This window comes from Rhineura floridana, chromosome 2 (genome assembly GCF_030035675.1).
Source record: "Rhineura floridana isolate rRhiFlo1 chromosome 2, rRhiFlo1.hap2, whole genome shotgun sequence".
NCBI lineage: Eukaryota > Metazoa > Chordata > Lepidosauria > Squamata > Rhineuridae > Rhineura > Rhineura floridana.
In genome coordinates, this window is record NC_084481.1 from 182,656,797 (window position 1) to 182,683,298 (window position 26,502).

The 26,502-nt window shown below is 41.4% G+C and overlaps 1 protein-coding gene across 4 annotated transcripts in view; it reads left to right on the plus strand.

Moving 5' to 3' along the window:
• Positions 1–2,562: 2,562 nt before the first annotated feature.
• The window catches only part of SCFD1 (sec1 family domain containing 1), a 94,842-nt gene continuing 70,902 nt past the window's right edge, over positions 2,563–26,502 (plus strand). For 2 of the 4 annotated variants that reach the window (XM_061611563.1, XM_061611564.1), the window contains exons 1-10: positions 2,563–2,659; positions 6,217–6,287; positions 11,846–11,934; positions 13,375–13,465; positions 15,295–15,417; positions 15,733–15,820; positions 16,456–16,545; positions 18,070–18,125; positions 25,238–25,323; positions 25,671–25,770. In XM_061611563.1, coding sequence (XP_061467547.1) covers positions 2,629–2,659; positions 6,217–6,287; positions 11,846–11,934; positions 13,375–13,465; positions 15,295–15,417; positions 15,733–15,820; positions 16,456–16,545; positions 18,070–18,125; positions 25,238–25,323; positions 25,671–25,770 — 825 coding nt within the window. In that variant the 5' untranslated portion in view covers positions 2,563–2,628. Of the gene's footprint in view, positions 2,660–2,696; positions 3,097–6,216; positions 6,288–11,845; positions 11,935–13,374; positions 13,466–15,294; positions 15,418–15,732; positions 15,821–16,455; positions 16,546–18,069; positions 18,126–25,237; positions 25,324–25,670; positions 25,771–26,502 lie in introns of those variants that run through there. The other 2 variants (XM_061611565.1, XM_061611566.1) reach the window with 2 other exon arrangements.

Genomic DNA, 26,502 nt, shown 5'->3' on the forward strand with positions numbered 1-26,502 from the left:
TGACTTGGAGGCACATAACAACAAAATGTTCATGAATTTAGATAAACTGATTTTTCTTCTTTTTTCTTTTTAAAGAACAATAGCCCTTTTATACAGGACCAGTTCATAGAATAGTAGAGCTAGAAGGGTCCTATAAGGCCATCAAGTCCAACCCCCTGGTCAATGCATGTCAGTTGTCAGCTTCTAACACTTTGTAAACCTGTCTGACAAGCTAACCTAGAGAACGGTGATTCCAGGTGAAAGTTGGGCTATTCAAGTTAGGAGGTAATACAGCCCCTAAATAAAATATAAGACTACATGGCATAAATACAGAGTGATACCTAATTAAGTCATTCTCTGAACAGACCCCATTGAAATCAATATAGTAATGTGTCCATTCATTTCAGTGGGTCTACTCTAGTATAACTTAATTAGATATCACCCACAGATTCTTATTCCTACAATGGGCTTCTGTTCTTTCTCCCAATCACAATATTTGGTACCTCTAACAATGGAGATTCTGTTTAACTATAGCAAGAGCAAATCTGAACATTATTTTTTGGTGGCCATCATGGAAAAATGAGTGGTGATCCCCAAAGTAAACACACCTTGGGTTGCAATCCTAATCATGTGTACTCAAAAATAAGTCTCACTGAATTTAAGTAAGTTTTCTCCCACGTAAATGTGAAATATTTTTAACATTTCACTTTGTGAGAGATTTTTAAGAACCCCTTTGTCTTGCAAACCCCTTAGTTGAGGAGAGGTAGATGTAAAACAAAAGGGCTTTTTTGACTATTGTTATGTGCCTTCAAGTCAATTACAACTAATGGCAACCCTATGAATCAGCGACCTCCAATTGCATCTGTTATAAACCATCCTATTCCCATCTTGTAAGTTCAGGTCTGTGGCTTCCCAGAGCTTGGAAAAGTTACTTTGGGCTGATGGGAGTTGTAGTTCAAAAAAGTAAATTTTCCAAGCTCTGTGGCTTCCTTTATGGAATCAATCCATCTTGTTTGGCCTTTCTCTTCTTTTACTCCTTTCTGTTTTTCCCAGCATTATTGTCTTTTCTAGTGAATCATGTCTTCTCATGATGTGTCCAAAGTATGATAACCTCAGTTTCATCATTTTAGCTTCTAGTGACAGTTCTGGTTTAATTTGTTCTAACACCCCATTATTTGTCTTTTTTGCAGTCCATGGTATGCGCAAAGCTCTCCTCCAGCACCACATTTTAAATGAGTTGAAGTTTCTCTTGTCTGCTTTTTTCACTGTCCAACTTTAACATCCATACATAAGAGATCAGGAATATGATGTTCTGAATGATCCGGACTTTAGTGTTCAGTGATACATCTTTGCATATGGGGACCTTTTCTGGTTCTCTCATAGCTGCCCTCACCAGTCCTAGCCTTTTTCTAATTTCTTGACTATTGTCTCCATTTTGGTTAAAGACTGTGCCAAGGTATTGGTAATCCTTGACAAATTCAATGTCCTCATTGTCAATTTTAAAGTTACATAAACCTTTTGTTGTCATCACTTTAGTCTTTTTGACATTCAGTTGTAGTCCTGCTTTTGAACTTTCTTCATTAACTTTCATCAGCATTCATTTCAAATCATTACTGGATTCTGCTAAGAGTATGGTATCGTCTGCATATCTTAAATTACTGATATTTCTCCCTCCAATTTTCACACCTCCTTCATCTTGGTCCAATCCCACTTTCCATATATGTTCTGCGTATAGATTAAACAATAGGGTGGTTCATGACAGATGCTCCTGGAGGTCGCTGATTCATGGGGTCGCCATAAGTCCTAGGCGACCTGGAGGCACATAACAACAACAAACTTTAAAGCAAAGAGCCACAATGTTTTCTCTGCAATAGGCAAAGATTTTCCTTGGGAAGTTGTTACTCCGATGCTTAGTTAGGAAGATCCTTTCTTCCGCCGTAAGAATGCATTATTTATTGATTAGATGTATATCCCGCCCTTTCTCCCAGTAGGAGCCCATTAGAAAAGAGGGGCGCCGTGCCTTTTTAACCAACCAACAAAGATTTGGGACTAAGAAAGCATACATTATACTTGTAAAAAACCAAAAAGTATTTTCCCAAGTGTAAGGAGCAACTAGTCCCCCGAAAGCAATTATGAGTTTGCATTTTCTTTTCTTTCTCTCTCTTTCCTCCTCCCCGTCTTTTGACTACACTTTGAAGTCAATAGATGGAAGGTGGGAGTGGGCGCCAAAGATATGTGGGGCCATGCTAATGGGTCACTAAATAACTGTAGGTCTATCAGTGAACCCGTCTAACACAACGAATCGTCGGTCAACTGTCCTAACCAAGTAAGAGGCATCTTGTTTGAGCAGCGTCAAAGTCGAAGAACCGATGGAAACAATGAAGAATCCACACTCCCTGCCTCTGAAGAAGCAGAAGAGTAAAACCGCCAGCGCTTATCTTCCTACGAGCCCAAACAACCTGGAAGATTCAGATACAGCAGCAACAAGATTGGCAAGAACAGCAGACTGCTCTAGCTCAGCATGAGGAATGAGAAGGATGACAAAGAGACTCCGCCCGCCGCGCCACACTTCGCTCTCAGCAACAGCCGCCACGTCCACTGTTGGTGCAGCGGTGAAAGGGGCGGAGCTGGCCTGAGCAGTCGAGAAAGATGGCGGCCAGCATCCGGGAGAAGCAGACGGGTGAGCGTTCAGTTTTGTCTAGCATGAGAGTTTGGGCGGGCGCTGGCCCTGTTGTCCACGGGTCCTTGGGCCGGGCTGTGTATGTGTGTGGTGGTAGCTCAGCAGGAAGGTTTTGTAGCGTCTTTATTACTTCATGGAGAAAGGAAGGGGTTTTTTGTGGCCTGCTCCTCCTGGCTCCATCCTCTGTGGGGCCTCTTTCCTGTAGTCCCATCTCAGTTCCGTGTCTGGATCCATGTAAGGAAGATTTTCTATAATTGGTTGACCCGGTTCTGAAGGAACGGAGTTATTCTCTTCGTGAGGCCCTCGCCCCATGGCGATCAGGGTGCCGTAGTTACTCTGGGCATTCCGTACTGACACGCATGCTACAGTTAGTTTTCTGGCACTTCTGTATTTCGGCTTTTCCTCTCTTCTTCTTCTTCTGGATTCTGGTGCGTCAGGTATTTCATGTTCTACTTCGGAGTTTAAATTAAGAAATAAGTTGGTGCAAAAAAAAGAAAAATCCCACTCTGACTGCTGTCACAATTCCACAGTGATTCATCTGGAGGGATTTAGCACAATTAGGATTTAACCCAAAGAGAAATGGACATTTGTACTTAAATTTCAAGTGGTGTCACAGTATAATTGGTAAAAGCAGCTGGTTCCATCATCAGTTTACTTAGGTTAAGCAGTTTACAAGGCATTGTTTGGAAATGCAAGAATAAATGCTTTACAAGAAAAGTCCCTATAGTACCTTATAAACACCATCATAAATGGTAACTGTAAGATTTATCTGAATCAAAATTTTCTTTTTCTTTTCAGTCTGTGTACATACAAGGTGTTCTATAAATGTTATTGATGCTATTGTTACAGTTGTTAGACTGGGTATTTGCCTATAATTTTAATGACTGATACTAGTGCCCCACTGCCCTAACTGAAGCACAACCCTTCAAACCAACTATCCACAACCTGGTGCCCTCCAGATGTTTTGGGCTACACACCACCCAGTGCAAATGAGAGTTATCCAAAACATCTGGGGGACACCAGTTGGCGAAGGGTATTTCAGACACACAGACTTGCCTATTTTATGTAGTCACAAGGTTGTATGTATAGTATGTCACAAAGGCATATAATTGCCAAAGCATTCTGTACTGAAAATATCTTTACTAGCAAGATATAAGGTTATCTGAACAAAAGAGATGGTTAAAGAAACCAGTCTGGAACATGTACTGCAGAGCTATATAAAATCTTCATGAAATCATTGTGTCATGGTTTTGTTTTTAGGAGCAGACTCGATCAACTGAGTCTGCAACCACCCTCTAGTTATCACAGTTTTATTACAATTATGTTAAAAAAATTGAGAAGGTACCACCAGTTCAGACTTGGTGGTGTATACGTGAAGTTAATGGAGTTCACTCTTATGTGTTTCACTTACTTTGTACCAAATCACCTTTGCCATTTTATTCTTGTTCACCCAGTTTGGAGAGATTCTTTTGGAGCTTGTCATGGATTTTTGCCATCTAGAAAATTTGAAATTGTCTGCAGTCCTGGCTACCCCATTGGCTCATCCCTAATTCTAGATCATTTATAAATGTACATAGTTTTAGACCCAATGCAGATCTTTAGGAGACCTCACTGCGTAGGGTGGGGAACTTCAAGACCAGGAACCAAATGTGACACTCCAGGTCTCTCTATCTGGGCCTCGGAACACTCCTCAACCACACCCTGTCTCCCTAGGCCACACCCCTCACTGGCCCTGTTTTGAACTCTCCTTGAGTATTTTCATCTGGCTCATGTGTTACTGAACTCCTATAATGTCTGTTGCTTGCCTTGATGGAGAAGGTGTGTGAGTGTATGTAGAAACTAGCCTGCCATACAAAGTTAATATTCACATTAATTGTTCTGCCCACTTCTGTCTCTGGCTCCACTCATCAGTGACGTGTGGCCCTCGGAATGTGGCCATGTGTCTGAAAAAGCTTCCCCATCCTTGGCTTAGATAAAATGTTCATTTTTAGGATAGTTATTTTTCCTATATAGATCTAAGATAAGAGAAGGCTGTTTGTTCAGGTCATTATTAATATGTAATATGACTTTTACATCATGTTTCATATTTATGTTTCTGAACACAAGAAATCCTCAGTATGATATAATGTACTCTTGTTAGATTCTTACCTCTTCTTCAGTTTACAATATCCACACGACAAATGTTATCAGTTTAAATAAAACAGGAAGGCTCTACTTTCTTTATTGCTATTTATTTATTTTATTTTATTTATTTCATTAAACTTATAGACCGCCCCATAGCCGAAGCTCTCTGAGCGGTTCACAAGACAAGAAACATCAGAAGTACAATAAACCTATAACAATATAAACACATTAAAAATTTAAAATGTTAAAAATTAAAACAATATCCACACATACAAGCAAGTTAAGAGCATGTTAAAAGCATGTTAAAAAGCCTGGGCGAAGAAAAAAGTTTTAACCTGGCGCCGAAAAGATAGTAACATTGGCGCCAGGCGTATCTCCTCTGGGAGATCATTCCACAGTTCGGGGGCCACCACAGAAAAAGCCTTTTTCCGCGTTGCCACCCTCTGAGCTTCCCTATGAGTGGGAACTCGGAGGAGGGTCTTTGATGATGAACGTAGTGTACGGGCAGGTTCGTAACGGGGGAGGCGTTCCAACAGGTATTGTGGTCCTGTTCCGTGTAAGGCTTTATAGGTCAAAACCAGCACTTTGAACCGGGCCTGGAAACAGATAGGCAGCCAGTGCAAGCGAGCCAGAATTGGTGTTATGTGGTCAAACCGTCTGGTCCCCGTGAGCAGTCTGGCCGCTGCATTCTGCACAAGCTGCAGTTTCCGAACCGTCTTCATAGGCAGTCCCACGTAGAGCGCATTGCAGTAATCTAATTTCGAGGTTACCAGCGCATGAACTACTGAAGCAAGGTTCCCTCTATCCAGATAGGGGCGTAGCTGGGCCACCAGCCGAAGTTGGTAAAAAGCACCCCGCGCCACCGATGCTATCTGAGCCTCAAGTGACAGGGATGGATCTAAAAGAACTCCCAAGCTACGAACCTGTTCCTTCAGGGGGAGTGCAACCCCCTCCAGAACAGGTCGAACATCCCCCATCCTGTCAGGGGAACCACCCACCAGCAGCATCTCAGTCTTGTCTGGATTAAGCCTCAGTTTGTTAGCTCTCATCGTCCATTGTCGCAGCCAGACATCGGTTCAGCACGTCGGCAGACTCACCTGAAGAAGATGAAAAGGAGAAATAGAGCTGCGTGTCATCAGCATATTGATGGCAACGCACTCCAAAGCTCCTAATGACCTCACCCAGCGGCTTCATGTAGATATTAAAAAGCATGGGGGACAGAACTGACCCCTGCGGGACCCCATACTGGAGATCCCAGGGTGCCAAGCAATGCTCCCCAAGCACTACCCTCTGCTAAATAGCATATGAACAGACTGCAATATTTTGAACACAGCATGCATTTTCAAAATTATTCAAGATCTTGGTCATTATCATTACAGTGTTACTTTCTGTTTTGCAGTAATAGTAATATAACTCTTTTCTCTCATTTTCAGTGGCTCTAAAACGTATGTTGAATTTCAATGTGCCACCTGTAAAAAACACTACAGGTGAACCAGTATGGAAAGTAAGTCAATCCTATCTTACATCCATGGTAATCATTTGTAATTTCACATTGTTTGCCTTGTTTTTGAAACATTTTATAGAACTAGGAAATAGGTTGACACCTTGGACCTGTCACTGATGCTGGAAAAGAAGGAAAGTGTTTGAGTTATATAGAACTACATAAAGAAGAGCTCTGTGGAAATTATTATAATGATTTATTATTTATTAAATTTATATTCTGCCCTTCCTCCCAGTAGGAGCCCAGGGCAGCAAACAAAAACACTACAACACTAAATCATCATAAAAACAGACATTAAAATGTATTAAAACAAAACATCTTTGAAAACATATTTTTTAAAACACTTTAAAAACATCTTAAAATGCAATTCCAACACAGACTGGGATAAAGTATCTACTTAAAAGGCTTGTTAAAAGAGGAGGGTCTTCAGTAAGTGCTGAAAAAATAACAGAGATGGTGCCTGTCTAATATTTAAGGGGAGGGAATTCCAAAGGATAGGTGCCACTACACTAAAGATCTGTTTCCTATGTTGTGCGGAACAGACCTCCTGATAAGATGGTATTGGCAGGAGGCTCTCATCTGCAGAGCGTAGTGATTAACTGAATATGTAAGGGGAGAGACAGTCTTTCATGCATCCTGTATAGGGCTTTGTACACCAAATCCAGAAACTTGAACTTAGCCCGGTAGCTAATGGGCAGCCAGTGCAATTCTTTCAGCAGCAGCGTGACATCTTGGCAAGACCCTGCCCCAGTGAGCAGTCACACCGCTGCTTTTGCACCACCTGCAGTTTCTGTATCAACCTCAATGGCAACCCCACATAGAGCACATTAAGTAATCCAACCTGGAGGTTGCTAGTGCATAGACAACAGTGGTCAGGCTATCTCGGTCCAGAAACAGCCGCAGCAGTTTTACCAGCCAAAGCTGGTAAAAGGCATTCCTTCCTAGCCACTGAGGTCACCTGGGTCTCTAGCAACAAAGATGGATCCAGGAGCACCCCCAGACTATGAACCTGCTCTTTCAGAGGGACTATGACTCCATCCAAAGCAAGCAACTGACCGATCCAAACTCAGGATCGACCAACCGACAGCACCTCTGTCTTCCTTAGATTCAGACTCAGTTTATTGGCCCTCATCCAGCCCACCACTGAGTCCAGGCAGCGGTCTAGGACTTGCACAGCCTCTTCCGATTCAGATGTTATGGAGAAATAGATCTGGGTATCATCAGCATACTGCTGACACCTCGCCCCAAATCTTCTGATGACCGCTCCCAAGGGCTTCATATAGATGTTAAACAGCATGGGGGACAAGATGGTACCCTGTGGCACCCAGAGCACAACTGCCAGGGGGCCGAAAGACAATCACCTAATGCGATTCTCTGAAAACAACCCTGAAGGTAGGATTGGGACCACTGTAAAACAGTGCCTCCGATACCCATCTCACCAAGTCAGCCCAGAAGGATACCCTGGTCAGTAGTATCAAAAGTTACCAAGAGATTAAGTAAGAATAACAGGGTCGCACTCTCCCTGTAGTTATCCCAATAAAGGTCATCCATTAGGGTGACCAAGGCAAATTCAGTGCCATAACCAGGCCTGAACCCAGATTGGAATGGGTCACGGTAATGTGTTTCATCCAAGAGTACTTTCAATTTCTGCATATAACGTTCTCAGTCACCTTCCCTAAAAAGGGGGTATTTGTGACTGGGTGGTATTTGTCACAAACCAAAGGATCCAGGGTGGGCTTTTTCAGGAGCAGTCAGATCACTGCCTCTTTCAGGGTGGCTGGAACCACTCCCTCCCACAACAACATGTTGACCACACCCTGAATTCACTCGGTCAAATCCCCTCGGCAAGCTTTAATAAGCCAAGAAGGGCGAGGGTCGAGAGGATACGTTGCTGGCCGCATTGCCGCAAGCACCTTGTACACGTCATCGGGCAGCATCAACTGAAACTGATCCCAAGATGTTTGTTTGATTGATTGATTGATTGATTGATTGATTGATATCCCACCCTTCCTCCCGGTAGGAGCCCAGGGTGGCAAACAAAAGCACTAAAAATGCTTTAAAACATCATAAAAACAGACTAAAATACATTAAAATAAAACATATTTTAAAACATTTTTTAAAAAAGGTTGGAAAGCATCTTTTTTTAAAAAAAAAAAGAAAAGGTTTAAAAACATTAAAAAGCGATTCCAACACAGACGCAGACTGTTGCAGCAGACATTACCTTGGACACCTCACTGGGGACTATAGTAAATGTGGATGGGGCGTCAAGACTGCTTCGGAGGCAAGCAACTTTACCCTCAAAGTGCCTTGCAAACAATCCACAGTGGGCCTCCGAAGGATCTAAAACTCCATTTCCTGAAGATAAAGTCAGTAGACCCCAGACAACATGGAAAAGCTCCACTGGATGGCTACTTGAGGATGCGATGGTAGCAGAGAAGTGGGCTTTCTTCGCTGCCCTCACCACCACACAGTAGGCATGGTTATAATGTTTTACTCTTGTCCTGTCAGCCTCACAGCATGTATTTTGCCACTTGTGCTGTAGCCATCATCCAGTCTCTTTCATTGCCCTTACCTGACTGGTGTACTGAGGTCCAAACCGGGCACCACAATGCTGGAGAGGGCACTCAGGGGCAACTGTGTTAAGAGCCCGACGTGCCTCGTTCCACAGCGTGACAAGGGCTTCAACAGGGTCACATGCTCTATCTACTGAGAACTCCCCCAGGACATTCAGGAATCCAGTGGATTCCATTAGTCTCTGAGGGCAGACCATCTTAATCTGTCCACCATCCCTGTAGGGGAGGATTGGGGCTATAAATCTAAACTTCACCAGGAAGTGGTCTGACCGTGACAATGGGATGACATCCATCCCTTCATCTCAAGACCACCCCTTCCTCTATCTGGAGCAAGAACCAAGTTGAGGGTGTGCCCTGTCCTGTGTGTCGGGCTGGTGACAACTTGCGACAGCCCTATGGTTGTCATGGAGGCAATTAAGTCCCAAGCCAGAACACTAGAGGCAGCCTCAGCATGGCCATGGAAATTACCCAGGACTATCATTCTGGGCTCCTCCAATACCACAGACAAGACGGCCTCCGCCAGCGCAGTCAGAGAAGCTGCCAGGCAGCAGGGTGGACAGTACACCAGCAACAACCCTAGATTACTGTCTCCGTGGCCTGACTCCAGGGGCAGGGCCTCCCAGGCAGCTCCAAGACAGAGTGGTTTCCTAGTGACAGAGATGAAAGTTCTGTAGACCACACCACCCCTCCCCCCATCCCTGCAGCCTGTGCTGGTGTTGCACCGAGTATGCAGGTGAGCAAAGCTGGGTAAGTTCAACAACTCCCAGCTCACCCACCCAGGTCTCAGTAATGCACACCAAATCGGTACCCTCATCCATGATCAAATCATGGATGAGTGTGGTCTTACTATGTAGCAATCTGGTATTAAACAACAGCACACACAGGCCAGTGGGCACAGGAGAGGAGCAATGAGGAACCCATTCATGAGAGGAGTGGGAGCGAGGAACAAGGCACAAATAGCCTTGCCTTCGCCTTCTGTGGTAGCTCACCACCTCCCCATGGCTATACATCCCTCTACATGATCACTGAAATTGGGGTGGCATCACCCATATTCCTCCTTACTAAGACTCCTAAACACCTGATACAGACCTAATAAGAAACCACCAACAAAACCTCCCTGAACCGGTCATCCCAGTAGGTCTCTGCAAGAATTGGGAACAGTCAGGCCCACTCAATATCTTTCACACAGAGCACATCTACTCCCCCTGCCCCGGTCTCACACCCAGGGAGTGCCAGCCCTCTGCCAGTTACAAACTGGCAGCAGCTCTAACTGGGGAAGTAAACATAACTGAATGGATAGGAATAATTGCTGTGATTGCCCAAGTATAGAAAATGGTGATGGATTTATTGAGGAAATTGTGCTCTTGTGATAGTTGAAGAAAACATTTGTTTTCAACAGTGTTTTTAATGTTGCATTGTAGAATTATTTCAGTCATTATAGTGCATGTTACTATTATTTATTATTATTTATTGGATTTATTAGTTGCCCATCTGGCTGGTTGTCCAGCCACACTGGGCGACGTACAGAATAAAAACATACAAATACATTAAAACATTAAAATCTCAACAGTAGTAATAAACCTAACCCACCCCAAAAGCCTGTGTGAAGAGCCAGGTCTTCAAGGCCCGGCAGAAGCTCATCATAGGGAATTCCACAGAGTGGGAGCCACAGTAGAAAAAGCCTTCTCCCTAGTCCTCACCAGTCTAGCTGTTTTCACTGGTGGGATAGAGAGGAGGCCTTTTAAGGCTGATCTTGTTGCGCGGCATCCTTGATGAAGCTGGAGGCGCTCTTTCAGATAAATTGGGCCGAGACTGTATAGGGTTTTAAAGGTCAAAACCAACACTTTGAATTGGGCCTGGAAAATAACCGGCAACCGGTGCAACTCCTTCAGCACTGGAGTGATGTGATCTTGCCAGCGGCTGCCTTTGATCAGGCGAGCCGCCGCATTCTGTACCAGTTGCAGCTTCCAGACCGTTTTCAAGGGTAACCCCACGTAGAATGCATTACAGTAGTCTAGGCGAGAGGAGACAAGGGCATGTTCCTTTCTTTTAATTTGTTTTTGAGTCCTGATGTCATGATAAAACATTTTTTTATTCTGACAGTAAGTAGCCTAGGTGAGTGTTATTAGACTTGCATACTGCACCCTTCTCTTCTTATCTGTCACGGCCGCAATGAAGAGTTTAGAAGCTTTTGCTTTCATTTTTTATTTAATTGCAGCTTGTTGTGTTGTATGAACCTGACAAAGTGTGGTTAATCTTAACTGTGGTTTGCTTTAAAACAAGCCACGTTAAAGTCATGGGTTATGACTGGTTTCAACAAACCAGAGTTAACATTAAAGGTTAGGGTTGAGACATGACTCTAAACCATGATTAATCAAAAATCAAAACCCTATGTCCTCCTCAATTGCACTGGATGAAACGGGGCGGGGGTACATTAGTCCATGGCACATCTAGGCTGATTCCCTTCACAATAAACCATGGGTTGTTATGATGTCCAAATATAGCTATTCTCATTTTTATATAAAAGGCTGTGTTTATTTTTAAAAATAGCAAGCTAAAGTCAAACAGTATCTTTAAATACTTTCCTACCATTTTCATCTTTATTTTCATTCTTTTTATTTTTTTAAAACAAGACCCCTAATAATTTTTAAAAGGAACTTAAGTATTTTAAAACACAAGAAAATGTGACTGGCTTCTTCAAATCTGAAATGTTGCCTCTTCATCTGTTTTAACAGTTACAAGCTCATGGGCATATAGCTGCTATGTGTCCTCTGTTCAAGCCCTGCTGAAGTGAATGGGGATTGCATAGTAGACATCTGTGGTCAAAAAACAGTGCTCACAAAGCTTTCTTTGCAGCCCTATTACACGTTGTTAAACCTGACCGCAGCGCTGTTCTCCCTATCTGATTGGTTGAGCTCAAGAGTCCCATCCCCCCCATGTGTCAGGTTCCCTCCTGAAACTACACTAATATGCATTTTTGTGTTACAGGTTCTCATTTATGACAGATTTGGCCAAGATATAATATCTCCATTATTGTCAGTGAAAGAATTAAGAGACATGGGCATTACTTTGCATCTGTATGTATCTTATTTATATGTATTACAGTTGTGTTACTTTATAAGTTGTTTGAAAACATTTGTGTGATTTTTAGTGGATGTGAGGATAAGGTTGCATGTTTAAATATTCTGAGCCACAGGTGTCTGACTGATTAATATGAGGAAGCTCAAAGATTCTGGTTATGCTTAAAGTCACATCCTCTCTCTTGTACAGACCAGGTTAAATGACTTACTTTTAATTAATGTTTTAAAGGAACTTAAGTTTCTCCAGTGGGCACCAGGATACCCTGGAATTGGATTCCTGCATTGAGCAGGGGGTTGGACGTGATGGCCTTATAGGCCCCTTCCAACTCTACTATTCTATGATTCTACTCCTAAGTGGGTATTGTCTTCCTCTCCTGTTGCTTGAGGCAGGAAAGAGTTAACACTCCAAAGGACTCTCACCTTAGCCCCTCCCACGGAGTGACAGTTTGTTTTCCTGTCTGGCTTGAGCAGTACTGTTTTTGCCTTGCTCTTCAGTCTGGCTGGCTTATATCCTTACTTAGAATCCCAAATCTTTACCTACTGTTGTTGATTTGTTGTGTCTGAATTCCTTTCTGAGTGGTTTGTGTTTTGAGTGTCAGTTATGCTTAAAGTCACATCCTCTCTCTTGTACAGACTAGATTAAAGGACTTAATTTTAATTAATTTTTAAAAGGAACTTAAGTATTTTAAGTATGCCTCAGCAAGCCAGTTATTCCATAAAGCAGCATGAGTTTAGATCCCTCACATCAGTTACAGAATTAAAAGAAGACAGAAAACAGTATTTAATTTTGCAAATTACTGAACATACATTAATAGGAAATAGGAAAAGGATATTTTAATTATATCTAAGCAATATATCCAACGTAGTGCTAAGTAAGTAGTTCTATCAGTGCAAGGATTTCTGCTTGCACAATGGAACTTTCTCCTGCCTCCTCCCCCCTGTGTGCCCTCCAAATCTGTTCTGACATTCCCCCAGCCCTCTGGAGCAGATAGGAGGAGGGTGTGGGGAAGGAGAGCGTGGAAGGTCTCATTGCACTAACTGTAATACTTGCACTGACAGGATGAGTTAGATGAATATTGCCCTGTGTATCATTGGGATGCCCTGGTAAACCTTAACTATATAATATCATGGTCAACAAACTGCTTAACTATAGTTAAGGGAAGAGGAGGAGGAGTGTATCTGCATGAAGCTGGCTTTCAGTTAAGCTGCAGTTAATGGAAAACCAGCATTTCATCTGCATCAGCATATTATGTAGGAAATGCCATGCGCCCATCGTTACTTAGAAGAAGCTTGACTGCTCAGTGAGACTTAGCTCCAAGGAAGTATGCATGGGACTGAAGCTATTGGAAGCCTTTGTTCTTTTGAGGCTTTCCTTATTCATTTGTTTAAAGAAAGAATGAAACAGTTCATAAATGAAGCTTGTTCTTTTATTTCCAGTCTTCTGCACTCTGATCGAGATTCTATTCCAGATGTCCCTGCAATATATTTTGTAATGCCAACAGAGGAAAATATTGACAGGCTGTGCCAGGTAGTTTAACTTGTTTAATGTCTGCTGTAAGAGTTAAAAGATTTCATATTGTAATACATGAAAAGAAACTGAACTTTGTTTACTGCTAGTTAACAGTGATATAGCTGCATGGAAGTTAGGGCTGTGACTTCCCTAGAGGCAAAATATGCTCTGCATAAGCTGTAAATCTGTCTAGTGCTACACCATTTGCTTAGAAAATACTCTTATCATTTTCCATGGTTATCTTATGGAGCAGAGGGATTCTTAAATGTCCTAGGCAGTAAGGAAGAACTCTTTGCTTTTGCTGCAGGCCATGCAAACATGTAGTTGCATATGGTAATTCCCTACCCTCTGCTGTTTGGAAGCCGCCTACTACCTGTACAAGTATCTAGGAAAATATCAGAGGCCAAGTGCTGACTCCCTTAGTGTATTCTTAAAAGGCAGAAACTGATATAGCAGTGAATCTCAGGAGTGTGTTCAAGTGCTTTTTTACACAAAGGGGAGGAGGGAATTCTTTTCCATCCTCAACCGCAAGCATTATAACGAAATGATTGTCCCCTTTGGTAAAGGTAGATACCCAGAATTGTTACTACATTCTCCATTTGATTAAACTTTTGAGGCAATTTTGTATTTCATAATCTGAGATTCCTCTTGGAGTAATTTCTAGGCGCACATGCCAGTGAAAATGGCTAATTGTGCCTCACCCATGTAGTTTCTTATAGAGGATTCTACAGAGGATTGCTAAGGGAACAGATGCTGTTAGTAGAATTATAGATGATTGCATTGATTAATTTTTTTTTCAAGTCAAAACTCATAAAAGTCAACTCATGTATCATTGGATTGGTACTAATGAAAATTGCAATTACAGGGTTTTTAGTGACTGTCAGGCATATTAATTTAACGCTGCTGACACCTGCAGGCCCCATGGAGACACTGCAGAAACCAAACATCAAATAGTGAGATTTAATCCAGGACAGGTACAATATATCATAGAGAAGTTTCGAAGACAACATGCAGAAAATTGAACTGATCAATCTGTCCTACGTGAGATGCGCAGAAAAGTTTCTTACTAGAGTCAAAATGGGCTTAATTATGAAATTGCACATTTTTTGTTTGTTTGAAGATTGGATACTTGGATAAAATTAAATGGGTAACTGCTCTTCAAAATAGGCTTTGGGCTACCCCATATCATAATCTTAACAACCATGAGACTATGTGCGCTTTGAGATGCACAAGCAATCTCACTAGTCAAAAGTGTTGTTTTTATGGTGTGTGCATTTAACACATGATTGCTGTAGGCCACACTTACAAATGAGAAACAAGAATTTTACACCCAAAATCAAACTTTTGGTCATTAAAAGTGAAACATCTATACCACCAGGAGACTGTCCCAAAGAAGCACCATATCACTGTGTTCTGTCCAACTCTTCCTTTTTGGCAGAAGACAATCAAGTGTGCTCTCCTCTCCCAGCAATATACATATAAATGGATAAAGAACTGGGGATATGCACCCCAAACTAAGCTTTGGAACACTCTAAATCAAACACTGACACCTTCAGAAGAGTGTTCTCTGCAAAACTCTGTAGCATTGCATCTGGTCCAGTGCTCCAGTTTGGTGCAAAAACACCTCCAGTTCCTTATTCATATGTTTATTGTCTATTGTTGGCATGGGGGCAGCATGCTTGACAGTGTCTTTGTCAAAATGAAATGTTGGGATGGACATGGTGTTTGGTGCCTTGTAGGGCATTACATTATAGCTGTACTACTGTGTATTAAAGGCTTTCATTTTTAAAGCATTCTTGTTAAGCTAAAAATTCTGGGTTTCAGTGTTGCTATTTTTTTCTTTTCAGGATCTTAGAAATCAGCTTTATGAATCTTATTATTTAAATTTTATTTCTGCCATTTCAAGAAGTAAACTGGAAGATATTGCAAATGCTGCTCTGGGTGCCAGTGCAGTAACACAAGTGGCTAAGGTACAGTGTATTATGCCAGATGTTGATATTGGAGTCCCCATTATCTTCATAACAGATTCAGCAGATTCATCAAAGACTCAACACCTTTTTAGAGGTGTTGGGTTCTTAAGTGGGCAGGGAGGAGGATTTTGGCAAAAACTGGATATTCCAACTTGTGCTAGTAGAAGTATTTTACAAAGGTAAAGCCACCATTGCATTCAACTCCTTGTCATTACTTAAATAAAAATGTTTATATTAAATCACAAATGACTACTAAACCTAAACTAATCAGTTACATATTATTCATAGTAATGCCCGCTTTGTTCTGATGTATAGGTTTTTGACCAATATCTCAACTTCATTACTTTGGAAGATGATATGTTTGTATTGTGCAATCAAAATAAGGAGCTTGTTTCATATCGTGGTAGGTAGATTATGCTAAAACATTTTGTTTAATGCCTAGCATTTTAAGACAACATGATGGTGTTTAATGTCATTCTGTATGTGCATACAAACATTCTAGTGCTGTTGTGGAACTTTGCTACTGACCAGATTTTCCATTATTCATCTTGATTAACTGCCTGCAGTTACTATTGAGATGATAATGGAGCGTTGGAACTAATATATGAAAGTAAGCGTGCACAGTGTTTACTGCTGTCTAGGCCAAGCAACGTCTTTTTCTGTTATAGAATCAGGATATTAAATATGTCTTTAGTATCAGGCAAGAAGCATAAATGGAGGATGTCTGCTTGCACAAAGGGACTGTCCCTTCCTCTCCTTGATCCTGCACTCCCTACATGCCCTCAGAGTCTGGAGGATCCCCCAACCCTCTGGAGCAGATTTTGAGGATGCACAAAAGGCTTCAGGGGGGAGAGGAGAGGAAGGTGAGGTCTTCTCGCCCAGTGAACAGCATTGGATACAACCTGAAGTTTTTATGTTGTTTTAGTCTTCTAGAGTTGGCAACTTGTAATGTAGAACTGTTAGCTTAGAATAAATGGCACATAGTGTATCAATTATGGCTAACTTGAATAGTTTTCTCCTCTCTTTTTGGTTTTATAGCCATTAACAGACCAGATATAACAGACACAGAAATGGAGACTGTTATGGACACAATTGTAGACAGCCTTTTCTGTTTTTTCGTTACACTTGGTAAGTGTGGGTTTTTAAACATCATACTTATGTAAGGAATATTACACAGTTTCCTTTACATTCAGTCTTATGTGCCATTTGAAGGAGGAAGTCTGACAAAGCAGGCAGCTTCTTCCTCAAAATGCCCAGGCCTAAAATGTTTTCTTCTCAGAATTAACCATGTTTTCATATTATGTTTTCTCTGAAATGAACTCTACCCATGGTTACCTATTCCCAGAGTTTGCAAACGAGCTTCAAATCCTGTTTTAAACCACAGTTTGAAAACAGGAATTGAAGCTGGTTTGCAAACTCTGGTTCATCTTGCTTGGAGTTAATGTTGCACAATGAATAATAGTGAAAAGTCAAGTGAGGATGAATTCAGATGGAAGAGAGGAGAAGGAAGTGTGGGGAGCGTGCAGATCTACGTCTAAGAGATTTTGTTCACGGAAGGTACCTCTGCTCAGTTTTCAGGGATCTTCCTTTCTCCCTCAGCCCACTACCCCATTCAGCAGGATCCCCCAATCCTTTGGGGAGGTATTTGGAGGAGCTGCCAGGGGTGAATCCTGCCCATCCTCTTCCACCGGAGTTTCTCTGAATCCAACCCTGTGGATCACATCCAACAAAACTGTCTGTTAGCACAAAAGTGTCTACCTGCACAACGGAACTTACTAAGCCGCCTGCACCTTCCCCAAATCTGCTCCAGGGGGTTGGGGAAAACCCCAGATTGGAGTGGCACAGGGAAAGGAGAAGGAGAGGAAGTCCCTTTGTACAGGTAGAAGCCCTTGCCCTGATGGGACGACTCTGTGGGATACAACTGTGGGATGCTGCCCTGGGCTCCTGCCAAGAGGAAGGGCGGGATGTAAATCAAGTAATAAATAAATAAATAAACTCTGTGTCTGCACTGACTCAGACTTTACACGATAAGGACTTGTTCCATAAAAGTCAGAAAAGAAATAGAATCTTACACTGAGGACGACGACGTAATAAAATTATTTCATTTTGATCTCTTGAAACATTTAATAATTTGTATGAATTAAGTAAGCTTATAGATAATGGATATTCTTGATAATTGTTGGAACTCAGAACTTAATATTTACCCAATTGCTTCTGCTTATAGCTGTAACAAAATTCAGAATTATTCAGAAGTTTCCCTAATTAAGTCTGCATGTCTTGCCATGACTGTGATAATCTGTCACTCAAGTTGTGATGTTTTAGAGTGTGACTTCAGAAATTTATTTCAATTATTTAAATGTCCTAGAAAATAAAGGTCAACATGCCCTGTATTGGGTGTGTAAAAGAATCCATTTGGAAAACTAAGAAATATGTTGAATAACTTTGGAGATGACTATCTCACATTGGCCAGCCTTTTAAAAAATGCTCAGAAATTACATCTATAAATAAAGGCATTTCTGAGCTATATATATTATATATATATATATATATATATACTTAATTCTTTAGTAAAATTGACTTGTTAGCAGACTATGTAAAAGCTATTCATCCTAACAAGAATAAGTATTAGATCAATTTTTTATTTTTTAATAGGAGCTATTCCAATAATCCGATGCTCAAGAGGAACAGCAGCAGAAATGGTGGCAGTGGTAAGCTGCAAAATATCCCAACTAAATTAATTTTTTAAATAAATATGACAGGCATTATGAAGAAAGAATCACTGTTTAACTGAGAACAGAACAGCAGACAGTCAATTGCTTTACTGAGCTGTATTGCACAGAAGACAAGACTGGCTATGTAGTTTTACATTGTCATAATAACATCACTTGTGTGTCCCAAGTTGAGCAAATACATTCTAAGAATTTTTCCATCCATTGCAAATGTACGTAAGACATGTGCAACAGTATTTCTGTGTTGAGGCAGAACATCAAACTGGCTTAGTACTATGTATACCAGCTTCAAGGTCATACACTCGTTCCTCATCTCTGGCACAGATGCAAGGAAGAGATCAGAAGCATTTGCTTCCATTTTCAACTATAGTTATGGGACTGAATCGGCCTTGGTCACCCTGATAGATGACCTTTATTGGGAGAACAGGGGGAGTGCAACCCTGTTACTCTTACCTGATCTCTCAGTGGCTTTTGATACCATTAACCATGGTATCCTTCTGTGCCAACTTGGTGAGATGGGTATTGGAGGCACTGTTTTAAAGTAGTTCTGATCCTATCTCCAAGGTCGTTTTCAGAGAATAGCGTTGGGTGATTGTCTTTCAGCCCCCTGGCAGTTGTGCTATGGAGTGCCGCAGGGTACCATCTTGTCCCCCATGCTGTTTAACATCTGTATGAAGCCCATGGGAGCGGTCATCAGGAGATTTGGGGCGAGGTGTCAGCAATACGCTGACAATAGCCAGCTCTATTTCTCCATAACATATGCATCGGGAGAGGCTGTGCAAGCCCTGGACAGCTGCCTGGATTCAGTGGTGGGCTGGATGAGGGCCAATAAACTGAGTCTGAATCCTAGCAAGACACAGGTGCTGTGAGATGGTCATTCCAGAGTTCAGATAATTGGACAGTTGCCTGCTTTGGATGGGGTCGTACTCCCTCTGAAAGAGCAGGTCCATAGTCTGGGGGTGCTCCTGGATCCATTTTTGTTGCTAGAGGCCCAGGTGAGCTCAGTGGCTAGCTTCAACTGGTAAGATAGCTACAGCCGTTTCTGGACCAGGATAGCCTGACCACTATTGTCCACACACTGGTAACCTCCAGGCTGGAATACTTAATGTGCCCTATGTGGGGCTGCCCTTAATGTTGGTCTGGAAGCTGCAGCTGGTGCAAAATGCAGCAGCGAGACTGCCCACTGGGGCAGGGTATCACCAACATGTTACCCCGCTGCTGAAAGAATTGCACTGGCTGCCTGTTTGCTACCGGGCCAAGTTCAAGGTTCTAGTTTTGGTGTACAGTTTGGGACCAGGATAGCTGAAAGACCGTCTTATCCCTTACATACCCAGTTGATCATTATGCTCTGCAGGTGAGAGCCTCCTGCTGATACCATCTATCAGGAGGTCCATTCTGCACAACGTAGGAAATGGACCTTTAGTGTGGCAGCACCTACCCTTGGAATTCCCTCCCCTTAAATATTAGACAAGCACCATCTCTGTTATCTTTTCAGCACCTATTGAAGACCTTCCTCTTTCAACAAGCCTTTTAAGTTGAGACCTTATCCCAGTCTGCGTCTGTGTTGGAATTGCTTTTTAATATGTTTTTAAACCTTTTTTAAAAAAACAATGTTTTTAACCTTTTTTTAAAAAGGTGTCTTGAAAGCTTTTAAAAAATATATTTTTAAGGATGTTTTGTTTTAATGTATTTTAAAGTCTGTTTTTATTATGTTTTAAAGTGTTTTTAATGCTTTTGTTTGCCACCCTGGGCTCCTGCTGGGAGGAAGGGCAGGATATAAATCAAATAATAAATAAATAAATAAAATAAAACTAGCCAAGTTCTGTTGTTCGGTCCTAAAGCAGGACACTTTTAAATACAGCATGATTTGAAAATCAAACTGTGGTTTATAATTCCAGCTTGTTCAGATAAACCATAGTTAAAGCTACGCACAGTTCCCTGTTGGAACATAGTAACAAATTTCAAATAGTTGGGGGGAAACGGAAGCATCTCGTAGAAAACAATAGAGGGGAAGCAGGTATGTGCTTGTAATGCTAATATTGTTTTGTTCCATCTGGAATTGTTGTATGCGTTTTAAAATTGTAATGATTTTATCTGTTTTTATAATGGTATATTTTATTGTTGTAACCTGTCCCGGGACCTTATGGTGCAGTGCACGTAAGAAATGAACTATGGTGTGAAACGGGCCTATAAATACATTTTTCCTCTTTCATTGCTTTTATAAGGCTTACTTTTTTAAATTCCTTTCAAACTTGTTCAGGGTTCTGTATGAAGGGAGATGGAAGAAGGAATTTTGGGGTTATAGCCAAAATTAGTCATACTTTGAGCAGACCCATTGAAATTAATGGATGTGCTTAATTTAGGTCCACTAATTCTAGTGGGTCTACTGTGAGTAAAATTTAGTTGGATATATCCCACTCTATTTAGATTTCTTTCCTACCAACTCCCAAACATTAATGATATGTTGCAGTGTTCCCAATCTCATTTTAGCCTAGGCTGAAGAGAAAGAGTAACTTACCATCTTCATAGTGTTGTGTTTCTAGACAATAGAAATATCAACATCTCTCTGTTAAGAAATATGTATCATCCAGTAAAATAAGGCCTGGTTATTAGAAGATCTGTAACTATAGTAATAGTTGGTATAACAAACTTAAATACTGAATCCAAAATATTATAAATATATGTAAAACATTGGCTTTTAGATTGAAAAGTCTTACATATATAAAAATAGAAATTTATGAAGCAAGCAGCTAGCTAAAGTGCTCAAAATCATTCGTTCATTTACTATTAGTAAAATAAATGGTTTCTACATAGTGCAGAACTTGACTTGCAGGTCACAGGTGAATAAATATAGAGCAAAGTTGGCCAGTGACTGTCACCATATTTCTATCAGTCATTAAAGCTTTCCTACATTCTTTCAGGAAAACATTGTTCATCGCTCTCAAAGTCAGAAACAGTAATAAGAATTAGAAAGTGATCCTAAGGTCCTGGGGAGGGCACCTGAGGGGTCATTGGATGCTGCATATGTCCCCCTCTGCCAGCAGAGAGGAAGGTCTGTGGCAGAGGCCTCCCCAGGCACAATGGCAGAAAGCTTCACTGCCATCACAGTATGGTTAGCAGTATGCAATATATCGCATTTCAGGGTGTGGGTGGGGAAGCCTGGGATATGCCAGATCCAACAGAGAAAGAGAGAGGATGAAAGAGTATTCAAGCACTGTACATGGTTATATTCCCTCCCATTCACGTCTCTGTGTGTGGGGGGGGGGGACACACACACACAGAGACAAGAGTATTTCAAGCAGTGGTACTGAAAAAGCATCTCTCATCAGGGTAAACAAGTATGTGAGCTCTGACAAGGAAATTACTTTTTTGTTTTAACTGTAAAATGTAACATCAGTAAAACGTACATCAGCAATGAAAAGAGAGAGAGCAGACTTAACTCGAGTATGCGTGATGAAGTGGCTCATTTAGATGACTACACAGGAGAATATAAAATATGAGTAATGGAGTTGCGTTTTGTTACTGGGTCATATGTTTTGCAAGCGCCTCTTGTGTGTGTTTTTTGTCTGAGGGAAACCATGCTAAATAAAACATGTGAACTTCTGACATACATTGTGTGATTGCCTTGTACAGACGAGGCAATTGCCTTGTGATGTGTTGTACAATGAAATTTCTATGTCTTCTCCCCTTCACTCATCTTGATGTCCTAAGGAGACATTTTGACTACTTAATTAAGGACCCATATCAACAGTCATTTATTTATTATTTTATTTATTATTTAATTTGTATCCCACCCTTCCAGCAAGAGCACAGGGCAGCAAACAAAGTGCTAAAAACACTTTAAAACATCATAAAAACAGATCTTAAAATACATTAAAGCAAAACAGCGTTAAAAACATTTTTAAAAACTTTTAAAAAGGGTTAAAAACATTATTAAAAAACATATTAAGCAATTCTAACACAGACGCAGACTGGGATAGGTCTCAACCTAAAAGGCTTGTTGAAAGAGGAAAGGCGCTGAAAAGATAGCAGAGATGGCGCCTGCCTAATATTCAAAGGGAGGGAATTTGCAGGGGGAAGCTTCTTTATTGGTCCAGCGTAATCCTGTGCACGCCTACTTGGACACAAGTCATACTGAGTTCAGTGGGACTTTATTCTCACATAAGTGTGCATAAGATTATGAGGTTAGTACTGTACTTATGCTAGCCTACAACAGTAGTGGAAGATTTGTAAAATGTAATGGCTGAGAAAGGAGAGGATGGCTGGTGTAAAGTGGAAAGGCCTGTTTGTCCCCTTTTGAAAATGGGCACATGTATTCTAAAACCCATTGATATGAACTGAGAATATAGCATACTTATACATGAACTGGGGCCAGTGTACTTAAAAGATCATCTTGTTCCTTATACCCCAGTCTGATCTTTACAAACTGCCACTCAGGCATTTCTGACAGTAACTGGCAATATCAGACTGCCTCAGCAAGATACAGTGCATTTAGCATGATGGTACTGAGGTTATGGAACTCTCTATCTAATCAAATCAGGCAAGCACTATTTGTAATGAGTTTTAGGTGCAAACTTAAAACTTTGTTATTTTAGCAAGCTTTCTTATGAAAAGATGTGGATCTTTTCTGGATCCAAATCTGGATCTGGATGGGAAACCGTATGGGAACCCTGTGTATACTTCCAAGAGGTTGTTGACAGTATCAAGGCAGAAGGTAGATGAACTACCTGCTCCTGCTGGGAGGAAGGGTGGGAAATAATCAATCAGTCAATTAATTAATTAATAAAAACTTAAATAGTTTTGGTGGGAAGGTATAAACATGCAGCCTTCAAAGACAGAAGCATGCAAAGTAGAAATGCTGTGGCATTGTTGTGCAGAGAAATCGAAATGTTCATTGGTCATTGGGAAAATGAAATTTATCTTCAAGTGTGCAGGAACTCTTCAGTAGACAGTGAATTAAGCCCCATCACCTAGAAATAGTCAGATTTCAGCTGAAATCAGGAAAAACTTCGTAACTGTAGAGCAGAATGACAATGGAACCAATTATCCATAGGGAGGTGGTGGGCACTGGAGGCATTCAAGAGGCAGCTGGACAGCCACCTGTCGGGTATGCTTTAATTTGGATTCCTGCTTTGAGCAGGGGGTTGGACTTCATGACCTTATAGACTCCTTCCAACTCTACTGTTCTATGATAGGCAGGGATGAAAAAACTTAACCAACCCTCACCTGCTTCCAGTTCCTTTCCCTGCCTTATTCGCAATAGGTCACTCAGCTCTGTTGCTCTTACTTATTTTTAGTCAGCTCTCCTAGTTTTAATTTTAATTTCTTGCTCTTTTTCTCTCTTGCAGCCAGCTTTATTTCCTTTTCTTTAAAAGGTGCCTTGAATGCCCAAGCAGACTACTTCAGTCAGGATCAATTGGATCAGGGAAAGTGGCAACTGGTACCCCAAACTTTGTGGGAGATTGCATTGCAGTTTGGCACTATCAAAATGGATCTGTTTGCCATGGTGGTGAACAAGCAGACCAGTATTTCTGGTCCATATTTCTGGGGAGAGGCTCAGAGGGTATCAGTGCCTTCAATCAGCCATGTATGCTTTCCCACACATTCTTCTTAATTGTCCTCAAGGTGCACATGGATGGTGCTGCTGGTTGCCCAGTTCTGAACCATGGTTTCAGATCTTCTGCCACTGTTGATTCAGTTATTGTGCCACCTCCCTCTACTATCCAATCTGCCGTCACAGTACAGATCCAGTGCACAGTGGTGAACCTAGCCATTTGGGCACTGAATAGAGGGCTTACCAGATGCTGCAGTATTCTAGGGATATGATTAACATGCTTTTGGCTTCCAGGCACGTCCACAAACTGCATTTATGAAATTACCTGGAGGGCCTTTTTGAGGTGGTGTAAGAGGAAAAAAGCAAACTGAGGAGGCAGACCTGAAGGAGGTCCTGAGGCTTTTGCAGGATAGCCCTTTTCAGGGTCTGAGACCAAATACTCTTAGAGACAGGCTCAGCCCTCTCCTCTATCCTGTTATTGAAACAGCACAGAGAGGTTCTCATGGACATGTGAGACTTTTTTGAGGGGGGCCAATTTGTTAAATCTACCTACAGTCCACCATTTTCCATTGTGGAATCTGAGGGTAAGTTTTGCAAGCTCTAACAAAGCAGCCCTTTTAACTGATCAGGTCTGTTCCATTGAGACTGATAATATTGAAGGTGATATTCCTAGTGGCAGTGACTTCAGCTTGGTGGATTTCCGAGTTGGGAGCATTGTCTGTGAGACCTAACCTTTTCATATTTGAGGAAGACACAGCAGTTCTAACGACAAATCCATCCTTCATCCCAAATATGAACTTATTCCACAAATTGCAGGAGAAAAAGAGCAGATTATGCTCCCATCTTTTTCTACGCTGCTTTCTTCTTGAAGAGAGGGCATAGCTTAAATTGGATATCCCCTGGACCCTAAAGGTTTATGTTAAGTATACCAAGCCTGTTAGGAAGACCAAGCTTCTTTTGTTTAGTTCAGTCCTTCTTTATTAGGTCAAAAGGTGTCTTTCACCTTAGCTAAATAGCTTTGGGTGTGTATTCCAATAGCTGATGAAGCTATATCCTTTCACCTCATTCTACCAGGACTGTGGCAGCATCTGCTGCTCTCTATTAATGCTTCTCTCATAGAGAATTGTAGGCCAGCTACCTGGTTGATGCCTATCACTGTCACCAGGCATTATAAACTTGATAAGTATGCCTCAGCTAAAGCAGCTTTTGGCCATAGAGTGCTGTAGCAGGTGACTTCTGGTGACTAAATGGTGCCACTAGGATTGCCCACCCAATTAGAGAGGGTAGCTTCATCACATTCCATTGTTTGCTAAAGGGCTCCCGCACACTCCCAGTGTGCAAAGCATTGGATACTCGACATGATCTGTTCTCAGGAATGAAAGAGCAAAGATGGTTGAATATTTCTGCTTTCATTGATTAGTGAGATACTTATATCCCACCTTTCCAATTTAAGGAAATCTCAAGATGCATATCTCTCTACTGTATTTATTTTTAGCTACCTTTAGTTAAAATAAAATCTCTGCTAAATCTTTTTCAGAAACTAGATAAGAAACTCCGAGAGAACCTCAGAGATGCCAGAAACAGCCTTTTCACAGGTGATACTCTTGGGGCTGGACAATTCAGGTATCGTCATCTACTTACATTTTCAGCAATGCTTCTTTAACATCCCATATGTATTAGTGCTTTACAGATTTAATGCATGTCATCATTTTTCACAAGTTTAGCTTATTTTTGTAGTAATATAAAAATACTAGTTTCTAGAAGAAAACTTAAGATTTAGCCAAATTGGGATTTAAAATACTAAGCAGAGAGACAAACATTTTACATGATTTAAAAACCTGGCATTAAATGGCAAAATGCCTGTTATTTCATACCTATTCTGCAGAGTTTGGATATAATTTTGGCCACTGGAAACTTTCAAATATGCAAAGGTGTGCATGAAGATTTTAACCAAGCATTTTTATTTTTAGTTTCCAGAGACCTCTCTTAGTACTTGTTGACAGAAACATTGATTTAGCAACTCCTCTACACCATACATGGACCTACCAAGCCTTAGTGCATGATGTACTGGTAAGCAAAGTGGGTTTTTTTATGGCTATATATTCTTTGTTTTTCTTTTTTCTTACCAACTTAATAATGTTGAAACTTTTAGTTCAGTACACTCCACTTAAACTGAGTTTGCCTGAAGACAAGGATGAGAAGGAACCGTTTTACTCATCAAAAAGGTGGTTTCTCTGTGACAGACAGATAAGGATATAACTCTGCCAGACTGAAGAGCAAGGCGAAAATCAGTACTGCTGAAGCAAGGCAGGAAAACGAACTAGCACTCCGTGGGAGGGGCCGCATTAACGGTCTGTTTGGAGTGTTAACTCTTTCCTGCCTCAAGCCCTAGCAAGGAAGACAATACCCACTTGGGGGTGTCCTGGTGCCCACTGGAGAAGGAACCATTTTACTCAACAGAAGGGTGTTTCTCTGTGGGCACCAGGACACAGCCAAGGCCCACCCTGGGATGCAAATGACAGAAAACATTATAATGAAATGGGTGGAAACTGGTCAATGATCAGACCTAGCGCATGTACAAGTCAGTAGAGGTTTATGCAAATGTTGTTGGCCTATAATTCCCATCATCCCTGACCATTGGACATGCTGGCTGGAACTGATGGGAGTTTGAGCAACAACATCTGGAGGGCTGCAGGTTCTCCATCCCTGCCTGAAAAAGATGGCTGATTAAATTGGCTACAACAGAAATCCTGACATGTACCAACCAGCTGTTTGGGCCATAATTTTCTTCCCATTATAGCC